Raw genomic sequence first — 25202 nt, forward strand, 5'->3', positions numbered from 1 at the left:
TCCTGGGTCCTTTGCCGTCCAGAATCTCCTCCCAACTCCATCTCTCCAGGTATCGCTGCCTCTCCTGCTGCTGCCTGTTACCACGCTGCTTGGTCCTTTCATGGTGGGTGGTTCTGTAAGGGTTGTCGTCGGTGGAAGAAGGAGAGGACCAAAGCTCAGCGTGGTTAGTGTTCATCTTTAAAATAAGAAACTGAAGACTTCAAAAATACAAAACAACAAAGTGACAACCGAAACAGTTCTTTCTGGTGCAGACACACAAAGACTAAAAATAAACACCCACAAAACACAAAGGAAAACAGGCTACCCAAATATGGTTCTCAATCAGGGACAGATAGACAGCTGCCTCTGATTGAGAACCATATCAGGCCAAACACAGAAATAGAAAATATAGAAAAACTAACACAGACTGCCCACCCCAATTCACGCCCTGACCATACTAAATAAAGACAAAACAATGGAATAAAGGTCAGAACGTGACAAGAAGGCTTTGTCTCAGTGCTTTTTGGCTTCCCATGAGATGGATTGTCATAACAGTTAAGGTGGCTTCAGAACGTACTTTTTCCACATTGTGTTGTGTTTCAGATTTAATTTGAAATGGATCCAATTCAGATTTTTGGATCTCATAATACCTATAATGTTAAAGTGTAATGATGTTTTTTTTAAATTTACTAGTTATTTAAAAATGAAAAGCTGAAATGTCTACTGTCAATAAGTATTCAATCCCTTTGTTTTGGCAAGCCTAAATACATTCAGGAGGAGACATTTGCTTAACAAGTCACATAAATTGACTCACTGTGTGCAACTAGTGTTTAACATCATTTAAAAAAAAAATACTTCCTCATCTCTGTATCCCACATATACAATTATCTGTAAGGTCCCTCAGTCGAGCAGTGAATGTCAAACACATATTTAACCACAAAGACCAGGTATGTTTTCAAATGCCTCACAAAGAAGGGCATCTATTGGTAGATGGTTGAGCATGGTGAAATGATGGTGTATCAATACACCCAGTCACTACAAAGACACAGGCCTACTTCCTGACTCATTTGCCAGAGAGGAAGGAAGCCACTTAGGTATTTCACCATGAGGCCAATTGTGACTTTAAACAGTTATAGAGTTTAATGGCTATGAAAGGAGAAAACTGAGGATGGATCAACAACATTGTAGCTACTCCACAATACTAACCTAATTGACCGAGTGAAACGAAGGACGCCTGTACAGAATAAAATGATTTCCAAAACATGCATCTTGTTTGCAACAAGGCATTAGTAATATTGCAAAAATTAGGCAAAGCAATTCACTTTTTGTCATGAATACAACATATTATGTTGGGGCAAATCCAATACAACACATTACTAAGTACCACTCTCCATATTTCCAAGCAGAGTGGTGGCTGCATCATGTTATTGGTATGCTTGTTATCATTATGTACTGGGGAGTTTTTCAGGATAAAAAAAAGTCAAATCTGATTCAGTCTGCTTTCCACCAGGCACTGGGAGATTCATTCACATTTGAGCGGGACAATACTCTAAAACACAGGACAAATATACACTGGAGTTACTTACCAAGAAGACAGTGTATGTTCCTGGTTGAGTAAAATGTTTGACTTAAATCTACTTGAAAATCTATGTCAAGACCTGGAAATAGTTGTCTAGCAATGATCAACAACCAATTTGACAGAGCTTGAATAATTTTGAAAAGAATAATGGGCAAATGTTGCAGAATCCAGGTGTGGAAAGGTATTAGAGACTTAGGTGCTTCTACAAAGTATTGAGGGGGTGTGAATACTTAAGTATATTTGCTATTTCTGTATTTCATTGCCAATACATTTGCAAAAACATGTTTATTTTTATATGTCCTCACTATGGGGTGTTGTGTGTAAAGAATTGTTTTTATATATAATTTGAATTCAGACTGTAACACAGCAAAATGTGCAATCGTTTAATGTATTTTAGAATGTACTTGGAAATACATTTTCCTACTATCAACAAACTATTGATAAGCTACCGATTACATAGTTATGTTTGGTTTTGGTATTTTGGGGGGAAGGCTGTGTATTTCTGCCTAAGTTAACTTTCACAAGTTAAAAGTACATATTTGACCTTTACATCGGACTGGCAATGAGTAGGGATAAGTATTCAAGAGAAACACAGCATCAAACAGAATATATTTTCACCGTGGTTAAGCCGTTCACCGACCCCCAACTTCTCAAGGTGGTAGAGATTGCCATTACAGCTGAAACAGAGACCGAGATGGTGGAGGTTCATCTCATTTTTGTGGTCGAAACCAATGTAGAAAGGGGGCAGAAAATGTCTACATTTACGGACAAGATGCTGAGCGAGGTCTTGGAAATCGAGGCTGCTTACACCTCTGGTCATTGAGAAGGCCCACAGAGTCACGCCTGCACCTTAGAGCAGGCCCGGAGTGAAGGAAACACAGAGGTCAAGCACTATCATCAGGCGCTTTTAAATGAAACGAGATCATTCAGCTGTCGATAAACCAAGGGAGAACATTCTACAAGGACATCTATCTTCAATGGCTATTATTTGAAACTTTAAACATGAAACTATACTGCTGAGCTGTTGCAGAAAATAAAAGATTATAACGTGATCAATTGAGAATTGGCAGCCAAAACATCACATACTCTCTGATGTTCCCTGCGAAGCTGCGTGTCACCCATGAGAGCAAGACCCACATCTTCTGTGCCTGGTGCCGAGTCCTTCCGGCGCTCCGTTGGAATTACACCACCTTCCAGATTTGAGGAAAGGGTCCAAAAAATATACAGACTACAGTACAATATGTGGCAAACTGTTGGGCCAGTCAGAAGGACTCAAGGCCCAAGCAGTAGCCTAAATCTACCGCGGAACATTTTCCAATCCACATTGACTACTAAAGCGACCCCTTGTTCATAAGGACTAGAAACTATTTGGGTTTATGCTAATATTTGGGACCTTATTGCTGGACTAATTCAGCAATCTGTAACCTACAGCTTGTCTGGATGGTATTTTATATAAACTAGAAAAAAACGGTACAGCCTACTTTCATCATTCCCCTTTTCTCTGTGCTATAGAGTAAAGAGACATATTTTTACGTTGTTTCATGGCAATTGCATATAGGCTACCCAAGTGTAGGTTACTGTAAATATTATCCTAAAATTGCTGACCCTTTATTGATTATTGATTATTATTTACTGATTTAGGCAATGCTTTTGGATTACATTTAATTGCCAACATTTAAAATGTACTGTTTAGGACAACCTGCTTTGGAATGAGTGCCACTTTGCCTGCCTGCATATTATTATACATTTTCTTATAATATTATTTGAGTTAGAACCACATTTAATATGCTATTGGCTATATATGAGTGTATTGAATGTTTCATCCATGCCGGTCCATTTCCAGGCTCCTATCTTTTTTTTTTGCATCCTTGCTACCATGAAACGATAGGTCGCTGAAGTGGAATTTGAAGTCAGATATGCTATAATATAGCCTGAAATGTCACTTTGTTTCCACATTTGCCCCTCTACTGAGTGTTGTGAGGATCCCCCCTTTGTTTAAAGAACACAACACCACCCTGTGTTCTTCTTTTAATTTCACTGTTCAGTCTCCTTTACTGTTGATTTTCTTGTTGTTCCTCTGTGTGTTTGTTGCTCTGTTTTGTTTGTTGAGAAACAAAATAGCATTTCTTTCTTGCAGTTATGGGCACAAGGAAAAGGTGCATTCAAATCAAGGACTGTAGTGATTGATATTTACACTTTATACTGACAATGACGTCGCTTAATAACATTCAGATGTTTAATGTGAAGTGCCTATACATGTGGTCAAATGGAAAACAATATTGACACAGCTAAAACAAATGGATTGTGACATCGCTCTCCTCCAGGAGACTCACTTATCAGATAACGAGCACAAAAAGCTTAAATGGGAATGGGTACGTCTTTTACATTGAAAAATAAGGTAACTCATTCAGAGGATCAGTTTGTTATTATTCAGTGCCCATTATTTGACATTCATTTAACTTTTGCTAATATACAGTATATGCACCAAATTATGATTCCACACAATTTATTAATTGATGTTTCTTAGAGATCGCAAAGCAGTCAAATACACATTGTGTAGTTGGAAGTGACTTTAATTGCATTTTATATCCACACATGGATATAAAATGGTCCCATATTCAAAATGTCTAGAGCAGTTACATATCTCTGTGAAGAACAGGGGTTTATTAAAATGTGCAGAAAGTTACACCCAACATTAAAAATGATACCCAACATCTAATCCCTATGGCACTTACTCTAGGATTTACTTTTTTCTTATCCCTCAGATCTTAGCTCATCAGGTAGAAAACGGTATTATTAATACCATCTCGTATCACAGTCCTGTATCCCTAAAACAAAAGTTCAACGATTGACTTCCTGGTACATACATGTGGAGGCTGAATGCTTCTCTTCTTGGAGAAACTTGTTTTCAAAAGGTTATTTAAGCTGAACATTTTGTCAATTTAAATCAACGGAAGGTATCATCCCGCCACTTTTATGGGAGAGTGCCTCGGCTTATTTTAGGAGTCAAATTATAACCTCTTCATATCTGTTCAAAAAAGTATGTTTTAAAAAACAAGAGAAGATTGAGAGAGAAATCTTCACATTAGAGGAAAGACAAACGAAACAAGGAACACTAATTCAGTTGACTGCAGCGAACGGAGAGCTTATTACGCTTCTTACTTATAAAGCTGGGGGTTCTATACTAGGACTATACTCAGGGAGACAAACCAGGTAAACTTCTTGCACTGCAACTGAAAAAGGATGCAGCTGAACAATATACTCTCGATATCAGAACTGTACTGGGCAAAGTTACGTCTTGCCCAGGGGTTTATTGACATTTGCAGAAAGTTACACCCAACAACAAAAGTTACTTTTTTTCTGTTACCAACATTAAATTAGTTTGGTTTTGGGGAGCGCTTTTTGAAATAGAGTTGATATATGAAAGTCCAAAGTCCATGTTAGAACAAATGGGGATATGTTGCATTCTTTTTTGCTACAACGTGGAAATCGTCAAGGAGATTTTCTCTCGCCACTTTTATTTGCCCTTAGTATAGAAACTCTGATGAAAGCTATTCAAAGTGCGATAAACATTCATGGTCTGCAGGTGGGGCCAAAAGAACACAATATATCTCTATATGCAGATGATGCCACAGAGACTGAGACAACAATTCCAAATATATTTAAATTAATGGGTGAATATGGTGCTACATCAGGCTGTAACATTTATGTAACTGAAACTATTGCAATGATGACATTTGTGCTGAAACCTCAAGCATCAAAGGCAACTACGCATTTAAGTGGACTGATACGAGCATACACTACTTGGCTGTTAATGTTACATCAGACTATGGGAAACTATATGCTTTGAACTCCCCCCTTCCCCCTGTGATTAGTAAAATCACTGAAGATCTAGGTGCAGGTCTTACCAAGACTGCTTTATCTGTTTTCAATGCTTCCTCTAAAAACTTGCCTAAATACAGCAATAGGCACATTTTTAGGGCAAAATAACAAGGCTTGTGTGAGTTATAAAAACTGCAGCTGTCCAAATTATTGGGTAGGCTTGGCCTTCCTAACCTTAAATTGTATTTCTGGGCTGCGCAACTTAACCACATGGCGTCATGGATTCAACAACCAAAGGATTTGTTATGGCTTAAAATTGAGAATCAATATTGTGCTACAATGCCTTTACGTTGTCTACACTTTACAGCAGACCCTATTTCTGTTGTGAGCATTAAACCAAATCAAATTATCACTCATACATTGACGTTCAACACCAATATAAACTGATTAATGACATTCCTAGACACTCACCTTTCATTCCACAACCCTGCTCTCCTTCCTGCTTCCTAGAGTCTCAACTGTTGAAAGGCTCAATTCTTAAATAATTTCAAGAAATCTAGGAGAAATTCATTTTATCCCAGAGAAATGTTTATAGGTACATTCAAGTAAGGCAATTCTAATCAAAAATGAAATACAATTTTGGTCACTTGCGCCGAATACAAGAAGTGTAGACTTTGTCAGGAAGCGCTTACTCCCGAGCCAATTCCCAGCAATGCAGTGTAAAAAAATGGATTGTTAAAAAAGGATTGTTACAAAAAATTACTGAGCCAAATTATTTTATCAAGGGGAAAACATTGGGACTGTTTCAAACTTTTATCACAATATCATTAACATTCTAATATTATCTTTAGATAATCTTAAGAACTCATGGTAGGGTGAATTACAGGTGCATATATCAGAGAAGAGTTGGGGGAATGTATGGAAAACACAATATAAAGCTACTACATGTAATCAAACAATGGAGTTCCAACTCAAAGTACTACATCGTCTTTGTATGAGCCCTGATAATCTTGATAAAATTAACAAAGAAATATCCGCTACGTGTTGGAGGCAGTGTGGACAAATAGTTACTTTATCACATATATTTTGGCAATGTCTGAAAATCCAGAGTCAATTTGGGGGACCTCTCTCCTCTCTAACTGCACTACCCCATCCCTCTCTCTTGCCTTCTCTTACTCCCCCTATTTCTGTCCCCTCCCTCACTCCCCCTTCATCTTGTCTTCCTCAGTCCCTCTCTCTGTCCCCTTTCTAATTGCGCTGCTCTCCTTGCTCTCCTAGTACCATCTATGCAGTGCAGTAGTGAAATGTCAAGTGCTAAATTTCAATGCATATTAACTGGGTATGACTGAGGCGACGCCTGGTGTCTCCCCGACTCTCCGATAAATCAGATGTCACAACGAAGGTCAGGGGGAGCGGTAGTGGGAAGAGACGAAGGAGAGAAGAGAGGAAGAAATAAGGTATGTGGGAGAAAGAGAGAGTAAGTGAAAGAGGGTTGAGGAAGAAGGGAGGGAGAGGGAGAGAGAGAAAGGAGGGGGGGGGCAGAGAGAAAGTGTGGCTAACAGAGTTTTCTGTCTTCATGAAGAGCTACTGGGTGGGTTTGGCTTTTTCTACACCCTACACTAACACACCTGATTCAGCTGATCAAAGTCCGGAGTAGTAGCTGATTAGTAAAATTCGGAAAAAAAAGATATTGACATTGAGACTTTTCCTAAAAATGTTATATGACATTGGAGAACACATTGGGAGGGATCTTAGACCATTCCTCCTTACAGAATCTTTCCATATTTTGATATCCTTCAATTCTAACCAGAGGGTTTCAATGGGGGTTCAAGTCCAGAGTCAGTGATGGCCATTGCAATATTTACATTTTGTGGTCAATTAACCATTTATTTCTGTATTTTCATGTGTGCTTGGGGTTATTGTCTTGCTGGAAGATCCACTTGTGGCAAAAATGTACACGCAAAATAGCCTCATATCATCCAAGATCCACCACTAGGGCTGTTGCGGTGACTACTAACTCCACACTGGTGGTTATGAGTCATGAAGGCAGTCAAATTCCATGTGTCCGTTTAGTCACGGTAAATAGGCTTCTCCAATCTTTGATGCTGCTGATGGTCATTTGTGTAATGAACACAAGGGGAGACAGAGAGCTGGTTCCAAGGGCAGGGCAGCAGGTGTTCATTGCAAAGGACCACATGAGGAGGCATGTAGCTGGGTCCAGGGGCATGCAGAAGGTCATACACAGGGGTCCAAAAGGGCAACAGTACAGGCAGGGAAAGACCAATAACGTAGTCCGGGATATCAGGCAATAGGTAGATAACAGGAAATCCGATGAAAAAGGGAATAGGCAAAAGGCATCGTTTGTGAAGCAAGCAAAAACTATCATAAACGGGAGGAGTAAATCACAGGGAAAAACAGAGCTCTGTAAGACGTGTGTCACAAAACAAACAATACCTCACAGTGATGGGGTGCAAAGAACTGAACTATATTGTGTGTGAACGGGTGATTAGAATTCAGGTGATTGGGATCTGGAGAGTGAGCTGCGCGCTCAGGGGATCTAGGTGTTTGAAGGTGTGAGTTGGAAGCAGCCATTACAATTTAGTATCCTACCAAACTTGCTAACTGCCTGGTACTCAGCACTCTATTGTCCCAATCACTCTGACATCAATGCAAATGTATTCGAAAATCTAATCCAGCACTTCTTTAGAGCCCATGAGCTCATGTTGCGCAACATTTCTATAGGTTATGCAGTTGCGCTAGAAAACAGAGTGATGGCCAATAATAAAAAGAGCTTTCTATAGGCTAGGCCATCTATATTTAATTCTCAACTTTCCTAATATTAAGCACATTGTTTATCTTTACAACATGGCTGGCATGAAACTCAACCACGGGAAAAGCGTCCTCCAGTCGCTATTTAAATGCATCAAGATTATGTATTTTTTCCCCGCTGTCCCTGTTTCGAGACAGATGCGTGATAATGGTCCATTCTAAATCAGAACAAATGTCACACATATATTATTTCGTATATGTAAAGACACGATTAATAAATCAAGAATAATCTGATGGGTGACAATATTAGCCTTTCACTTGTGAATTATATATTTTCACTTGTGAATGATGCCAGGATAAGAAACTGCATTTTTCCCCCCATGGGCAAAGAAATTCTAAAGGAGTGATGAAATTAATTAACAGTAATTTTGATCCAAATGTGCAAATTGTACAAACAGATCCTCAAGGTAGATGGATTATTTTAAATATGTTATGTTAAACAGATATGGCTTCCAGCTTCAGTGATTTTTGCAGTTCGTTCCAGTCATTGGCAGCAGAGAACTGGAAGGAAAGGCAGCCAAAGGAGGAATCGGCTTTGGGGTTGACCAGTGAGATATACCTGTTGGAATGTGTGCTACGGGTGGGTGCTGCTATGGTGACCAGTGAGCTGAGTTAAGGCGGAGCTTTACCTAGCAGAGACTTGTACAGGTGTGGCCAAAAGGTTTGAGAATGACAAATATTAATTTTCACAAAGTCTGTTGCCTCAGTTTGTATAATGGCAATTTGCAAATAATCCAGAATGTTATGAAGAGTGATCAGATGAATTGCAAATAATTGCAAAGTCCCTCTTTGCCATGCAAATGAACTGAATCCCCCAAAAACATATCCACTGCCTGAAGATAGATGGGGCAATCAGTTCCCATATGGTGTCCAGGGCACAGCTGAGGGCAGAGGGTGGTCTATAGCAAGCGGCAAAGGTGAGAGACTTGTTTCTGGAAAGGTGGATTTTTAAAAGTAGAAGCTCAAATGGTTGGGTACAGACCTGGATAGTAAGACAGAACTCTGCAGGCTATATCTGCAGTAGATTGCATCACCGCCCCCTTTGGAAGTTCTATCTTGTTGGTAAATGTTAGCGTTAGGGATGTACATTTCAGGGTTTTTGGTGGTCTTCCTGAGCCAGGTTTCGGACACGACTAGGACATCCGGGTTGACAGAGTGTGCTAGAGCAGTGAATAAAACAATTTCAGGGAGGAGGCTTCTTATGTTAACCTGCATGAAACCACAGCTTTTTTTGGTTACAGAAGTCAACAAATGAGAGTGCCTGGGGACACGCAGGGCCTGCGTTAATCTCCACATCACCCGAGGAACAGAGGAGGAGTAGGATGAGGGTACGGCGAAAGGCTATCAAAACTGGTCGTCTAGTGCATTGGGGACAGAGAATAAAAGGAGCAGATTTCTGGGTGTGGTAGAATAGATTCAGGTCATAATGTACAGACAGGGGTATGGTGGGGTGCGGGTACAGTGAAGCTAAACCCAGGCACCGATTGATGATAAGAGAGATTGGCACTAGTTATGCTGGGTGAGGTCACGTCATGTGTGGGAGGTGGGACAAAGGAGGTATCTGAGGCATGTTGAGTGGGACTAGGGGCTCCGGAGTAAACTAAAACAATGATAAAAATCCTAAACAGTATACAAGGCATATTGACATTTGAGAGAGACAAAAAGTGAGGTATAAAGCAATCACAGGTGTTGATTGGGAGAGCTATCTAAGACAACAACGTGTAAGACAACAAAAGCTAATCAGCTAAGACAAGAACAACAACAGGTTAAATGGCGATGAGTGGGTAAAGAGTGGGTAAAGAGAGTCGGTTAACTACACACATGGCCTGAGTTCGCGGCAGGGGCCGACAGATAAACAAATGTAAACAAAATGGAGTACCGTGATTAATGAACAGTCCAGCAGGCATCAGCTATGTAGCCAACTGATCATAGGGTCCAGTGAACAGCAATAGATGGAGATGGGAAGCCGAAGAGTAGTTGTTACTACGCTAGAATGGGGGAGACACAGCGTTTAAAGTTAGCAGGCCGGGGTAAGTAGAAGCGTCTGCTCCGACGTCCGGCAAAGGCCGGGTTGAAGGCACAGCGGATGGAGTTTCGTCTGCAGACCAGTTGTGGTAGTATGGCGGGGCACCGTGTCGTCAAAGGGTCCAAGCCAGATGGTGAAAGAGGTATTGTAGTTGTAGTAATTTTGTTTGCTAGCCGGGAGAAGCGCGTGGCTCGCGGTCAACTGTTGCTAGTGCTGGGGCAAGGGCATTAGCTGCTATAGCCACTCAGTAGCAACTTGCAAGCAGCAATGATCCGATGCAAAGGTCCAGAGCTTACGGCAGGGAACCGGTGGAGCAGTGGATTCTAGCCGAGTATGGGGAGAGTCCGGGTGACCACTGAGTACGCCAGGAGGTGGGCCTGGCTCAGGGCTAGCTTCGGGGCTGGGTCACTCGATGGCAACTAGCTAGCTGTGATGATCAGGAGTAATGGTCCAGGGTTTACGGTGGGAGTTCGGCGTTGTAGTGGAGAAAACAGTCAGATACTGGTAGGCTGGCAAGTATTATCCAGGAAAAAAAAGAGCTGGTGTCTGTGCGGAAGGTAAAGGCTGCTAGCAGTGGCTAACAATGACTAAATAGCTGGTAGATAATTATCTGGTTAACTGCTGATGGGCTAGCCTCTGATGGAGGTTCTGGCTATAAGGTAAAAACAAAATAGCGGTTCCGTATCACATTGGGTGAGGCAGGTTACCGGAAGGTATATTTAATTTAAAAATGGAAAAGAGATTGAAAATAAAATGTAAATATATACAAAAAAAGACGAAAAATACAAAGTACACGAGAGGACGACAAAACACGTCTGCATTGCTTCGCCATCTTATTTTTTATTTATTTTTTTATAATAATGAAGATAAAAATGAAGATTTTTTAAAGAATTATCTTTGAAAGACATGGTCCTGAAAAAGGGACCTTTCTTGTTTTTTTTGCTGAGTTTATATACTGAGATCATGTGACACAGATTGCACACAGGTGGACTTTATTTAACTAATAATGTGACTTCTGAAGGTAATTGGTTGCACCAGATCTTATTTTGGGGCTTCATAGCAAAGGAGGTGAATACATATGCTCCACTTCTCCGTGAATTTCTTGAAACAAGTCATTTTTTTTCATTTCACTTTGGACTATTTTGTGTATGTCCCATGAAATCCAAAATAAAAATGCAGTTAATTTACAAGTTGTAATGCAACAAAATAGGAAAAACGTGAAGGGAGATGAATACTTTTGCAAGGCATGGTTAGTGCCACGATACTGTAAATGTGCTACTCTGACACACTCCTGCCCTCAGATCATATTCTAACAGGCATCTGTTATTTTCAGTTTGCTAGTGTTTGCCTGTGATAAGCCACTGGGCTTGACTGACTGAGTGGGTGTCAACTATCCTCAAGGCTGGTGACATTTTCACGTAAACAGATATCAAACACGTAGCCCTGTCATAGGTCATTTTTCAAATGCCATCCCTCCCTCTCCTTGTCTTTCTTTTTCCCTCTCTCCAGCTCTCTTGTTTTCTCTCTTTCTTTCTTTCTATCTCTCACTCCTTCCATCTCTCCCTGTCCCTCTCTCTCCCTCTATCCCTTACTGTCTCTCTCGTTCCACAAAACATCCATACAAAACTTTGATGGCAGGTTGAGATTGAAACGTATTTGTCAAAGAACAGCATAGGGACAGATTTTTTGGCTGTTATGGATTTGTGTTGTCAGAGACGCCATTTAAACCCTTTCTGGGACAAAGACAATTTGGCTGTCAAACTGGTGAGCTGAAAGGAAAGAGAGAGGGAGAGTGGGGGGTATTTTGGGGTGGTGGGGGTGGGGAGGGTGTAAGGTAGCATTGTACAAGGATAAGGGAAACAGAAACAGAGAGGAGAGGAGGTGAGAGCTGAGAGGGAGGGAGGAATGGTGAGAGAGGGTGAAGGGTAGGGGGTTTAAATGCCGGTTGATTGAACATGTTTCACTTGTGTGGACAGCAGGAGAATATTGCTCATATTACTTCAGCTCTCTCCATCTCTCTCTCGCTCACTTTCTCTCTCCGTCTCTACCTACCCTCTCCCATCTCCATCTCTCTTCCCTCTGTCTCTGGTAGTGATCACTCCAATTTAAAATACCTTTAATTGATTCTGCTGTAATTAGTCAATGACAAAAGATGCTTTGGCAGAATTGGAGCATAAACATGCCTCAGACACAATTTGCTGGATCAATGGGAGGCAGAGAGGGAGAGAGGGATGGAAAGAGAAGAGGGGGGTTTCTGGTCGGCTTAGCAAAGGTAGCGAGAGAGAATGTGAGAGAGAAGGAAAGGGAGAAAGAGAGAGAGGGATGGAGAGATGTTTTTAAGCACCGCCACCTTGTCGGATTGAGGCGCGGAGGCCGAGAACACTGCGGATCAAAGACTTTTCAAAAAGCTTTTTTTTCTTCAGCCCCTCTCTCTCTCTTTCTCATTCTCTACTTTTTTTTCATGAGTTGCAACCTCATCTGCTCAGCTGGAGAGTTTTGAAACGATAGATAGGTAGGTGTGTGTGTGTGTGTGTGTGTGTGTGTGTGTGTGTGTGTGTGTGTGTGTGTGTGTGTGTGTGTGTGTGTGTGTGTGTGTGTGTGTGTGTGTGTGTTTGAGGAGTGTCTTGGTGTGGCAGAGTCTAAGGGGATGAGAAGTTGTGCTTACTATAGTGTCTACAAGATAATAAGTGCTCTGAACCTCTTTTTTCCTATGTCTGTATGTCCACAGGGCTATGAGGTGCGCAAGATAAGAGCCATTGACCAGGATCTGGGGAGACCAAGAGGCATCGGCTACACCATCATCTCAGGTCTGTCACAATCAATTAGTTAATCAATCCCCATCACACTCACACACTCACTCGCTGCTTATTATTGGGTGTTAGGGTTGTAAACAAAACATTGCTTTTAGAGTTGAACTGATCATACCAGATCATACAACATACAATACTATCAGAAGCACAGTGTTCTTTGTTTCATGTCTGCAGGCCTTACCATTGCTGAGATATTACAATGTTTGTGTCAGTATTCTGGGTCAAAGTGTCGCAGGACATAATGCACAGGTCAAAGGCAAAGCCTTTTCCAAAAATGGCACCACAATGACACAGGTGGACTAAGATTAACAAATATCAACTCAAATATCTCAAGATAGGAATGTCCTATCAACAGGACTTTTTCAGGGGTTATACAATAATATGAACATGTTAAATTGAATCTTTCCGCTGACCAGGTGAATACAGGGTGTGTGTATGATCCCTTACTGATGCCACCTGTTAAATCCACTTCAATCAGTGTAGATGAAGGGGTGGATTTTTGTCTTTATGCCTCGCTTTTTGTCTCTCTCAACTTGATACAACTGCGAGAAGCATTGAGGTCAACATGGGCCAGCATCCCTGTGGAATAATTTTGACATTTTGCAGAGTCCATGCCCCGACGAATTGAGGCTGTTCTGAGGGCAAAACGGGGCTGCAACTTAATATTAGGAACTGTTCCAAATGTTTTGTACACTCAGTGCATATGTACTGAACAAAAATATATACACAACATACAGTTCAGGAAAGGAAATCAGTCAATTAAAATAAATTCATTAGGCCCTAATCTATGCATTTCACATTACTGGGAATACAGATATGCATCTCTTGATCACAGATATCTTAACGAAAAAGGTAGGGGTGTAGATCCTGGTGAGAACGAGGAGCTTCCCTGAGACGGTTTCTGACAGTTTCTGCAGAAATTCTTCGGTTGTGCAAAACCACAGTTTCATCCGCTGCCTGGGTTGCTGGTTTCAGACGATCCCGCAGGTGAAGAAGCCGGATGTGGAGGTCCTGGGCTGGCGTGGTTACACGTGGTCTGCGGTTGTGAGGCCAGTTATACGTACTGCCAAATTCTCTAAAGCGACGTTGGAGGCGGCTTATGGTAGAGAAATTAACATTAAATTCTCTAGCAACAGATCTTGTGGACATTGCTGCAGTCAGCATGCAAATGTATCGCTCGCTCAAAGCTTTAAACATCTGTGGCATTGTGTTGTGTAACAAAACTGCACTGTATTTTAGAGTGGCATTTTATTTTCCCCTGCACAAGGTGCACCTGTGTAATGATCAAACTGTTTAATCAGCTTATTGATATGCCACACCTGTAACGTGGATGGATTATTTTTGGCAACGGAGAGATGCCCACTAACAGGGATGTAACAAATGTGTGCACAACATTTGAGAGCAATACGCTTTTTGCGTGTGTGGAACATTTCTGGGATCTTTTATTTCATTTGTTCGGTGCATTCTCTGATCCTTTGAGTGGGTGGAAAACATGCCAGTTCATGCTGCAAAAGCTCTGATACATTTTGAGGATGTCCTCTGGAAGTTTTCATACAGTAATTAATGTGTAATTCTATGGAAGGAGGTGAGAACCATGAGCCTCCTAGGTTTTGTATTGAAGTCAATGTACCCAGAGAATTACAGAACAGCTCCACCTTCAGAGTGCTGTTTATTTATTTATTTAATTTAACCTTTATTTATCCAGGCAAGTCAGTTAAGAACAAATTCTTATTTCAATGACGGCCTACCGGGGAACAGTGGGTTAACTGCCTTGTTCAATGACAGATTTTTACCTTGTCAGCTTGGGGATTCGCTCCAGCAAACTTTCAGTTACTGACCTAACGCTCTAACCACAAGGCTACCTACCGCCCCAGGGGTAACCGTGGACCTTCATTGCAAAACAGTGTGTTGTCATCAATTATTTGGTTACATGTTGTATTGTTTTGTATTGTTTTGTCAAAAAATAACAACTTTTTTCGAAGGTAGCACTATATTTATTTGAATGAAATTTACTGAGGAGGATGGTCTTCCCCTTCCTCCTCTGAGGAAACTCCACTGCTAAAGGCACAGTAACATGTGAGGTCACTTGTCAAGTCAGTCAGTAAGTAATTGCTACAGATGTGCTCAATAGTGCTTGAGCACAATGTATAATGTTGGAGCTCAATGGTCAACACTGTGTTGACTTTAATGTTCTGGACAAATCCTGTCTTCATGTCGCACACGTCACTTTGGCTCTCTCTTCTCCTGTCGCTCCAAGCAATCGGTCTCCTTCACTATGTCTCCCATTAGCTCCTCTGTCAGAAACAGCTTGAATCACTCTGCTGCAGAAGGAGATGGCAAGGGGCTTTGCAGGAGGGGTGAAATGGCTAGCGGCCTTCCAGCTACCGCAGACCCACCGTTGGCCTACCTCCATCACCACCAGCATCTTCAGGGGGACCTGGAACATCATCGGTGGTCAGGGGGGCCTCTGATTGAGGGATTCCTCACTTTCATACTCAGACTCATTGTCAGAATTGACTCATTTGTAAATGGTCTCCTTTTGAAAGACATTGCTAATGCTATGGCTTAGCCCACTAGCTACATACATAAACAACACTGAGTGGCTCTGAGTGAGTGTCAGAGGTTACGTAATTGACTGCCGCCACCCGCCACTTGTATCAATGAATCATTATAGTTTGTGAGGTAATAATTTATTGATTTACTGCTTTATGTGCATGTTTTCAAGGTCTGGTGACAAATCATGCATTCCGATTCCTGCATGGATTGTAAAGGACACATATGATGTGTGTAAAATAATTTTGTGAATGATGTACTGATTATGATGAAGACAGCTTGTTGACATGTTTGTTGACATCATACAATGCATTCTGGGTTTCACGTAAACGTCTGTCAGATCAAAGATGTTTATAACAAAATGAAGTGAAGGGATAAACTCATATTTCGAGTAAACTTCTGGAGGTGAATGATGGGAAGTGAATGATGGTAGGTGTGTGTGTGTTGTGTATACTTACAATATACAGACTAATTGGTCAGAAGAGGGGTAAAACGATACTTCATTCTAAATGCAATTGTTCAAATCTATTCAATGTTTATTTCAAAAAAGCGAGAGAGGGAGACCGAGATCACGGTAAGAGAGAACATCTCTGCCCTACGCTCAGTTAGCTAACGGTGGCTTATTAGCCACATTCTGGTGGTGAATCTACGATCACTTCAACAATTTAACTTGAAATCTCGATAGCAGCATAGCAAGACGTGCAGTGATATAAAAAAAATAATTGTATTTCGTCAAATGTATATGGTCAAGCACTGAGTGTAGATGAACTCTTGCTTACCTTTTTACCAAGGCATTTTTTTTGTAGCTTTCTGCCAAAATATGTCAATTTAATTCATAGTTGATCAAAATATCATGATTTATAAAGTGAGCACCAGAGTCAAAGTAGAATTCTAACGCCGCGTACCGATTTAGTCACATTACCTATTTTCTGGTGATAATCATAGAGAATAATACACAAGGCTGATTCAAACACACACCATTCAATACGTTCACATAATCAATAAAGATCATACATCAGGGAGTTTGGCTGCTATACCACCTCTGCCTGGGTTGTATTAGGACACTGTAGCAAAACATGTTGTAAAGGAAACCACAAATTAGCATTTACTATATTATTGGACAAGTTCGTAGTATCTCTCTCTAATACTTTTGACTGGGCATGTTTACCGATGATAGGAAAGGACCAGTGTCAGTTCAGAAAACTTATTAACAGTCTAAAGTGAACAACAAATCCATTTGTCTGGTTTCTTCCACCCATAAATGCGTCATGAGTTATCGTGTTACGACACTTTTCACAGGAAATGGGGAGTGATAGAGGACACTGGTGGGAGGAGCTATAGGAGGACGGACTCATTGTAATGGCTGGAATGTAATAAATTGAACGGTATCAAACACATCACACATGGAAACCATTTCAGCCATTAAGATGAGCCCATCCTTCTATAGCTCCTTTCACCAGCTTCCTCTGATAGAGAGATACATTACAAACATGTAAAGGCATAGTATCATGTAACGTGTGTGTGTGTGTGAGTCTGTGCCTGTCTTCCTGCGCACATGATGTGATGTGTGTCCGAGACATTACATTTTACCAACCCACGACTAAGTTGTGTTACAATACCTTTAGGGCCCCACCAAAGTTAGACAGACAGAGACATAATATCCTGTAAATCAACGTACATGAGTGAGTGAGTGAGTGAGTGAGTGAGTGAGTGAGTGAGTGAGTGAGTGAGTGAGTGAGTGAGTGAGCGTGCGTGCGTGCGTGCATCCTCGGTGATGTGCTTCATGTCTTTGTATCCCACAAAGTACAGAAACTTCAAACAGAACTATCTTCCACATACTGTACAGTATGTACTGCAGCTGAAAATGACTATTTCCAGCCAGTCTGTATTGTGCTGTAATGCTAGGAGACCTACTTTATGTTTTTTTGTTGTGTGACTCAAACCGAGTTGTGTGGGTTAGGGTGGCTGGGCCCGGTTCTTTAGCCTCTTAGACCACAGTGGACAGAGAAATAGAAGACAGTTTCATCAACAATACTGTATATTACAAAAGTAACTGCGAATCAGTATAGCTAATTTCCCCCCAACATCGGACACCCCCTACCTTCGGACACTTTCTAGCGGTTGGAGGACTAAATCACCTCGAGCTAAAGATTTAAATGGACTGGAAAATAACGGTAAGTTTTGCGACTAAAGACACCCTTCTAGCTAGCTGACCACCGATTTGTATTGCAATTTATGTAAGTTAAGTTTTGAGAGTTTTCTAAAAAGTCATATGAATACACATGTTGTGGGACACGCTGTATATTGTACAATTTGACTGCGCGACAGACCACACATCATTTAACGTTTTACCTCTGAAATATAGCTAACACATTTGCTAATGTTGCTAGCTTGGTTGCTAAATGTTGATATAACTGCTAAGTAAGCAAAAAAGGAAAATCATTTTTAAGTGTTAGATAATACATATCACGAAAACAAGTGAATGTTGTCAAGCTTTACCGTATCAAAATTGGAGTCTTCTGACGGGGGTGTTTTGCACAATCTGCAAAAATATTTTTAGAACTTTGAACCATTCACTTTTTTTCATCTTACAACAGCTGCGTAGAGGCAGTATTTAGTAAAATGTTACCAACCCACGACTATGCATCAATATTAAACTAATTGGGACAGTATTTGTTTCAGATAACATCAAACAAAAAACATAGTTACACTTTCAATTATTGTGAAATCGTTCACCTTTCAATGCCTTACCTTTGACATGTAAATGTTTATACAGATTCAGATTGAGCTATCTTTCTAGAATGTGTATAATATGCCAAGTTATTTAGCTACATGTATTTACCACCACAGCATGGAGAAAGCCAAGAGGAAGCAGTGAAGTGAGATGGACATGTTCCACGCCATGGAGGACTGCGGGGCAGGGATGGCTATCCGCCAGGCTGCCAAGGTTAGGCATCTTTTGTTTTTAGGAGATTACCACGTCTATATGAATTTTATCTGCTAGTAACAGTTTTATTTTATTATCTACCAAGGTGCATGGCGTACCTCGGCAGACCCTGGCGGACAGGCTGGGAGGCCGGGTAATCCATGGTTGTCGCGGTGGACCACCCACATTGCTTGCACCAGAGGATGAAAGTTCACTGGTGCAGTACTGTATCTACAACGCCAGCCATGGGTTCCCCTTCACCAGACAAGAGGCTGATGAAATATGTAGGTATTTGGGGTTCTATTTGTTGTGTGATGTAAATTTGGATGTACACATCTATTTTCTCAAAACATAAAATGTATCTGTAAAACAAATTATGATAAATTATTTGGTTACAACACTGAATATGTTGGTGAAGAACCATTTTTTAAGAGTCCACAGGAGGGTGCACCGGACTACGCAATGAAAGGTTGATAGGCAAGTCATTTTTTCTTACCAGAAGACTAGCCAACCAGTGAACTATCTAGCAAACACTTCGGATACGAGATTGGTGTCTCATTTATTTAACTAAATTAAAATAATAGACATTTTTATTGAACAAAATAGTAAGGTGGCCAATAACTGGGGACAGTATGCCGATAATACTGAACATATTGTTTTACTTAGCGGCTTATCAAAAAGCTGATAGTAGTAGTATTTCTACTGAAATGTAAAAAATGGTAATTGCTAACCCGTGAGCTAACATTTTTACCACACCAATAATAACAAAACATTGACGGCTTGATCACAAGATAACAACACAATTTTGAAGGTAATATATTTCTTAAACACTGTTGAATATGCTAATAGTACAGGTTGCTAGCTAGGTTACAGCAGGACAGACACATACTGCAACTAGTTTCAACCAATGAGAAAATAGAGGATGCATATCGTACAGTAAATTAATAGAAATGAAGAGTGGGATAGATAGAAAGTCATGCAGAGAATTGGTCTTTCTTGTATGCAAACCACATTGCCCAACAGCCACCCCCTGTGCCCTGGTATGCCCTGGCTAAACTCTGAGTGTCCCCTAAGAGGGTCACCAGCCATGATGGTAGCACATTACATGGGTGCCCAATGCTGCCCATGGCAGTGCCAGCTGGTTAATAATGTGTACTGGCACTGGTTGTCAGGGTGGCATGCAGGGTGGCAGTGTGGCACACTTCTTAGTGATAGAGATGCCCATCCCTTGACAATTTGCTGAGTCACTGGCTGACCTTAACCAGTCACTCTGCCCCTTTCACTTACAGAGACAAGGCACTGACCAAACACTCACACACAAATACATACAGGCACACGGACACACACAGAATGGACAGAAAGCCTAAATCCCATTCTAGTCCACTTCTTACAAAGCCACCATGAAAACAAACACAGTGGCCTCTGGTTTTATAACCAACCACTCACTGTTACAGATAGGCGATGCTCTTTTGTGTTGCAGAGTTGAAGAAGAGCAGAGCATTAAAAATGCATTAATTAGATAGTGTGTCTAGTCCTTTTGGCAGAGGGAAATCATAAGTTATGGCGCTGTACTAAGCCCTTATGGAGATGGATACTGTAGGGTTGATCAAATCAAATCATTATCATTTTCATAGATAATGGATAGTGAAGGATAATGATGCAGTTCTCAGAGTTTAAGGTGGGAGGATGATGCAATTTAGTGTGTGTGTGTGTGTGTGTGTGTGTGTGTGTGTGTGTGTGTGTGTGTGTTTTTGTGTGCTTGCGTGCACACGCATGCAGGTGTGTATGCCTGTGTGCTTGTGTAAGACACCTACTTCTCATCTCCTCGACTGTCGTCAGAGGGTGTGGCTTACTTAGTCCTTTGGGACTCGTCTCATTAGTACAGTAATTAAGATAAAAGGTTTTAACTGCAGAATTGATTTATGCTAATGAACTGGGGACCTGGGATCAGGATATCCTCCCTCTCTCTCACCATCGGAGGGCTAAGCTGGGACGTGATGCTTACAGTAGTTATTGTTGGTTGGTTGGTTGGTTGGGTGTGTGTGTGTGTGTGTGCGTGCATGAGTGGGGCTAAGAAAGAGTTTGTATTAATAGTGACTTTTTATTATTATTTTTTTTTATTTTACTAGGCAAGTCAGTTAAGAACAAATTCTTATTTTCAATGACGGCCTAGGAACAGTGGGTTAACTGCCTGTTCAGGGGCAGAATGACAGATTTGTACCTTGTCAGCTCGGGGATTCGAACTTGCAACCTTTCGGTTACTAGTCCAACGCTCTAACCACTAGGCTACCCTGCCGCCCCAGTGCCCACTCCCTGACCCCATCAGGACCCCATGACCCTTTGACTAGACCTTAGATGTGAGGCTCACTCATGTTCCTGCTGTTGATTTGTCTTTAGCCAGAAAATACAGTATGTCCCAATAATATATTTTTTCTCCTGAAGATTGCAATTGTTGGCTTTCCTTTGTGATTGTAAATGACTGGTATATGGAAACTCCCTGTAGCCCATGCCTACACAAGATGAGTAGGACTAACAAACAGCAAAAGCACTTAGCCTATGTCAATCTACTATCCCCATAGTACAAAAGGGGACCTATTCTATTCTGCTGGAAATAAACATTTCAGACATAGTTTGGGACAGTTGTGGGATGCGATAGATCCCAAATTAATATAACCACTTGCATCTTAAAACCTGTTTTAAGGCCAGGCACCACAGGCATAAATTTCGCTTGCGTCTATGAATTTTCAAATTTTGGGAAATTTTGCAAATATAATTTCCATACTTTCATACATGTACAAATAATTTGGCAAATATGTATATAAATACTCGATTTGTATAATTGTATCCCAACTCCGTCAACTACACCTAGCATAAATGTCATTGTTGGTGTGTTTCATGTAGAACTTCAACGATTATTTTTAAAACTCTCCATGTTGAATTATATATCATTCAAAAGCTTGTTTTCCAGAGCATATCGTGAGCTGGTCCATACATGGCAATATAGACGTAGTTCTTCGTGCTGAAAGATTAGTAATTTCCTGATATACGATTGGTTACTGGCATTTAAAGGTCCTTTCCGGCAACCTGTTTGGTAAAAATGCCTCAGCACTTCCTTGTTTGAAATCTCCCACAAAGAATTCCCGTAAAGAGAGACAAAATGAGCAAATCTCGAAACATATATCTACAGAATGTGAATAAATATAGGCGATCTCTGTTAGCTAATGCAAGAAAAGCAGTCAATAAAATAACAAATTAACCTGATCAGCCGATCGAGGCAGTGGCAGTACAGGAAGAGGAGGAATAGGAGGTAGCTGCCTGAATCGCGTCGAGATGCAAATTAGTTGAGATGAAGATGATAGCTAGCAGCGATCAACCAGACAGCAGACAGCCAACAGTGGCTTTTATTCCACATGTCACAAATAAAACAACTTGTTTGCCCCAAGTGTCTAAACACTGGATGGAAAATCACCATATAGACCCCACCATCCAGGGATTCTGTAATTCTGTCACGATAGAATATGCACACTGTGAAGGTGATCATGATGCATTTAGGAGGAGTGTTTACACTTCCTCCAGGCTGCAGGAGTGCTCCTGGGTAGATGTGGTATTTTACATAAATGTGAGGATGATTCTTCTAGCCCACACATTTGAACGTGGTTATTCAGCTCTAAAGAAAATAAGCAAAGTCCTAGGGATTCCTTCCTTGTGTCTCAGCTCATTTTTATTTATTTATTTATTTCACCTTTATTTAACCAGGTAGGCTAGTTGAGAACAAGTTCTCATTTGCAACTGCGACCTGGCCAAGATATTTACATTTACATTTAAGACATTTAGCAGACGCTCTTATCCAGAGCGACTTACAAATTGGTGCATTCACCTTATGACATCCAGTGGAACAGCCACTTTACAATAGTGCATCTAAATCTTTTAAGGGGGGTGAGAAGGATTACTTTATCCTATCCTAGGTATTCCTTAAAGAGGTGGGGTTTCAGGTGTCTCCGGAAGGTGGTGATTGACTCCGCTGTCCTGGCGTCGTGAGGGAGTGTGTTCCACCATTGGGGAGCCAGAGCAGCGAACAGTTTTGACTGGGCTGAGCGGGAACTGTACTTCCTCAGTGGTAGGGAGGCGAGCAGGCCAGAGGTGGATGAACGCAGTGCCCTTGTTTGGGTGTAGGGCCTGATCAGAGCCTGGAGGTACTGAGGTGCCGTTCCCCTCACAGCTCCGTAGGCAAGCACCATGGTCTTGTAGCGGATGCGAGCTTCAACTGGAAGCCAGTGGAGAGAGCGGAGGAGCGGGGTGACGTGAGAGAACTTGGGAAGGTTGAACACCAGACGGGCTGCGGCGTTCTGGATGAGTTGTAGGGGTTTAATGGCACAGGCAGGGAGCCCAGCCAACAGCGAGTTGCAGTAATCCAGACGGGAGATGACAAGTGCCTGGATTAGGACCTGCGCCGCTTCCTGTGTGAGGCAGGGTCGTACTCTGCGGATGTTGTAGAGCATGAACCTACAGGAACGGGCCACCGCCTTGATGTTAGTTGAGAACGACAGGGTGTTGTCCAGGATCACGCCAAGGTTCTTAGCGCTCTGGGAGGAGGACACAATGGAGTTGTCAACCGTGATGGCGAGATCATGGAATGGGCAGTCCTTCCCCGGGAGGAAGAGCAGCTCCGTCTTGCCGAGGTTCAGCTTGAGGTGGTGATCCGTCATCCACACTGATATGTCTGCCAGACATGCAGAGATGCGATTCGCCACCTGGTCATCAGAAGGGGGAAAGGAGAAGATTAATTGTGTGTCGTCTGCATAGCAATGATAGGAGAGACCATGTGAGGTTATGACAAGATAAAGCATAGCAGTGTGAACAGACAACACAGAGTTACACATGGAGTAAACAATTAACAAGTCAATAACACAGTAGAGAAGAAAAAAAGTGGGGGGTCTATATACATTGTGTGCAAAAGGCATGAGGAGGTAGGCGAATAATTACAATTTTGCAGATTAACACTGGAGTGATAAATGATCAGATGGTCATGTACAGGTAGAGATATTGGTGTGCAAAAGAGAAAAGTAAATATATAAAAACAGTATGGGGATGAGGTAGGTAAAAATGGGTGGGCTATTTACATATCAGATACACGAGAGGAGAGTGACAAATAAATAAAAAGGGAGAGTAGCCCATTATTGCCAGGTGACTTGCTGTGTATAAATAATATGTATTTCCTTGCTCCAGCAAATGTATTCAAAGTGAATAAACAGTGGGAGGGAACATGTCACATGGCCTACAGTGTCATAGGGCTGTAGCCTACTGTGATTACTCAGAAATTAGTAAATACATGCTGATTTGCTAATATTTACATAGGGTAACATGCTGATATTTAGTCCACACACACACTTTAGTTGCAGAGATTCAGAGAACGCAACAGTCAATTGAGAGTGCTGGAAAGCTAATCAGAATAGCATACACAGATATAGACCCAGACATAGCAGAGTTGCTGAAGGAGGATGAGGATGCCATCACAGAGATTCATGTATCCTTTGATGGCACTTGGCACAAGAGAGGATTCACTTATAACTACGGATAGGTGTGTGCATAGACATTGTAACAGGAGTGAGTTGTTGTCTTCATACTGCCATGCATGTGTGATGAAAAGGAAAAGTGGAATTACTGAGGAGTAGTTCAGGGAAAGGAAGGATTCACATGCAGATGACTGCTCAAAACTTCTCAGGTTTGAGCAAGGCAATGGAGCAGGACGCAGTTAAACGCATGTGGGCCAGAACAGTCAGTCACCACCACCTTCGTTACACCGAGATGCTCTCAGATGGTGACAGTACTGCATACAAGCAGTTGTCAAACTAGATCCCTACCCAGGCCTTGAGATATGGAAACTAGAATGCATCAATCATGCCCACAAGAACAGCACTTCGTAAACTTAGTTCAGAGAAACCACTTGGGGGGAGAGGTGTAGGGAAACTCACTGCACAAAAATGTAAGAGTCTGCAAAACTACATGGGGTGCAATTCTTGATAACCAGGGTGATGTAGAGGGCATGAAGAATGCTATCTGGGCTGGTCTTGTCCATTCCATATCAACAGACAAAATTCCTAATCACGGTAGATCTTGGTGCTGGTACCAGCGAGCCCTAGAAAATGGTGAAGATAGAGAGGTTGAACAGAAAATGGTACCTATATGTCATAGGATGTCAAGTGATAACCTCCTCAATAGAATGCAGCACGTAGGAACCCAGAATGCAAATGAATGTCTGAACTCATTGTGTAATATGATGCCCCAAAACTGTCTTCATGGGCAAAAGCCGTATTGACGGAGCAGCCAGTATGGCAGTAGCCACTTTCTATGAGGGAGCCACTGCTATATCATATGTGATGGACAAATTGTGGCTTGACAGCACTTTGGTGATGCTGGAAGCAATCAGAGAGGAGGACACGAGGCGTGTTATGAGAGCTGATGCTGCTTCAACGGAGTGTGCCAAGCGTAGGCGCAGGTCCCATGTCAAGAAAGTAAAGCGGCACCAGCAACAACTCAAAGAGGGCCTTTCATATGGGGTAAGCATAGCTGATTAACGTTCTGCACATTTCACCAGCCACCAGCCTTGTATGTGACAAATTGAGCAAAGTGATATGAGAATTTGTCCAAAACTGAAGATTTGCCCAACAGACCAGTATT

The 25202-nt window shown here is 41.6% G+C and overlaps 1 protein-coding gene across 1 annotated transcript in view; it reads left to right on the forward strand.

Moving 5' to 3' along the window:
- The window catches only part of LOC118363666 (cadherin-23-like), a 544503-nt gene that overhangs the window by 195338 nt on the left and 323963 nt on the right, over positions 1–25202 (forward strand). The window contains exon 9 of the mRNA XM_052486131.1: positions 12964–13042. Coding sequence (XP_052342091.1) covers positions 12964–13042 — 79 coding nt within the window. The remainder of the gene's footprint in view (positions 1–12963; positions 13043–25202) is intronic.

Source organism: Oncorhynchus keta, chromosome 3, assembly GCF_023373465.1.
Source record: "Oncorhynchus keta strain PuntledgeMale-10-30-2019 chromosome 3, Oket_V2, whole genome shotgun sequence".
NCBI lineage: Eukaryota > Metazoa > Chordata > Actinopteri > Salmoniformes > Salmonidae > Oncorhynchus > Oncorhynchus keta.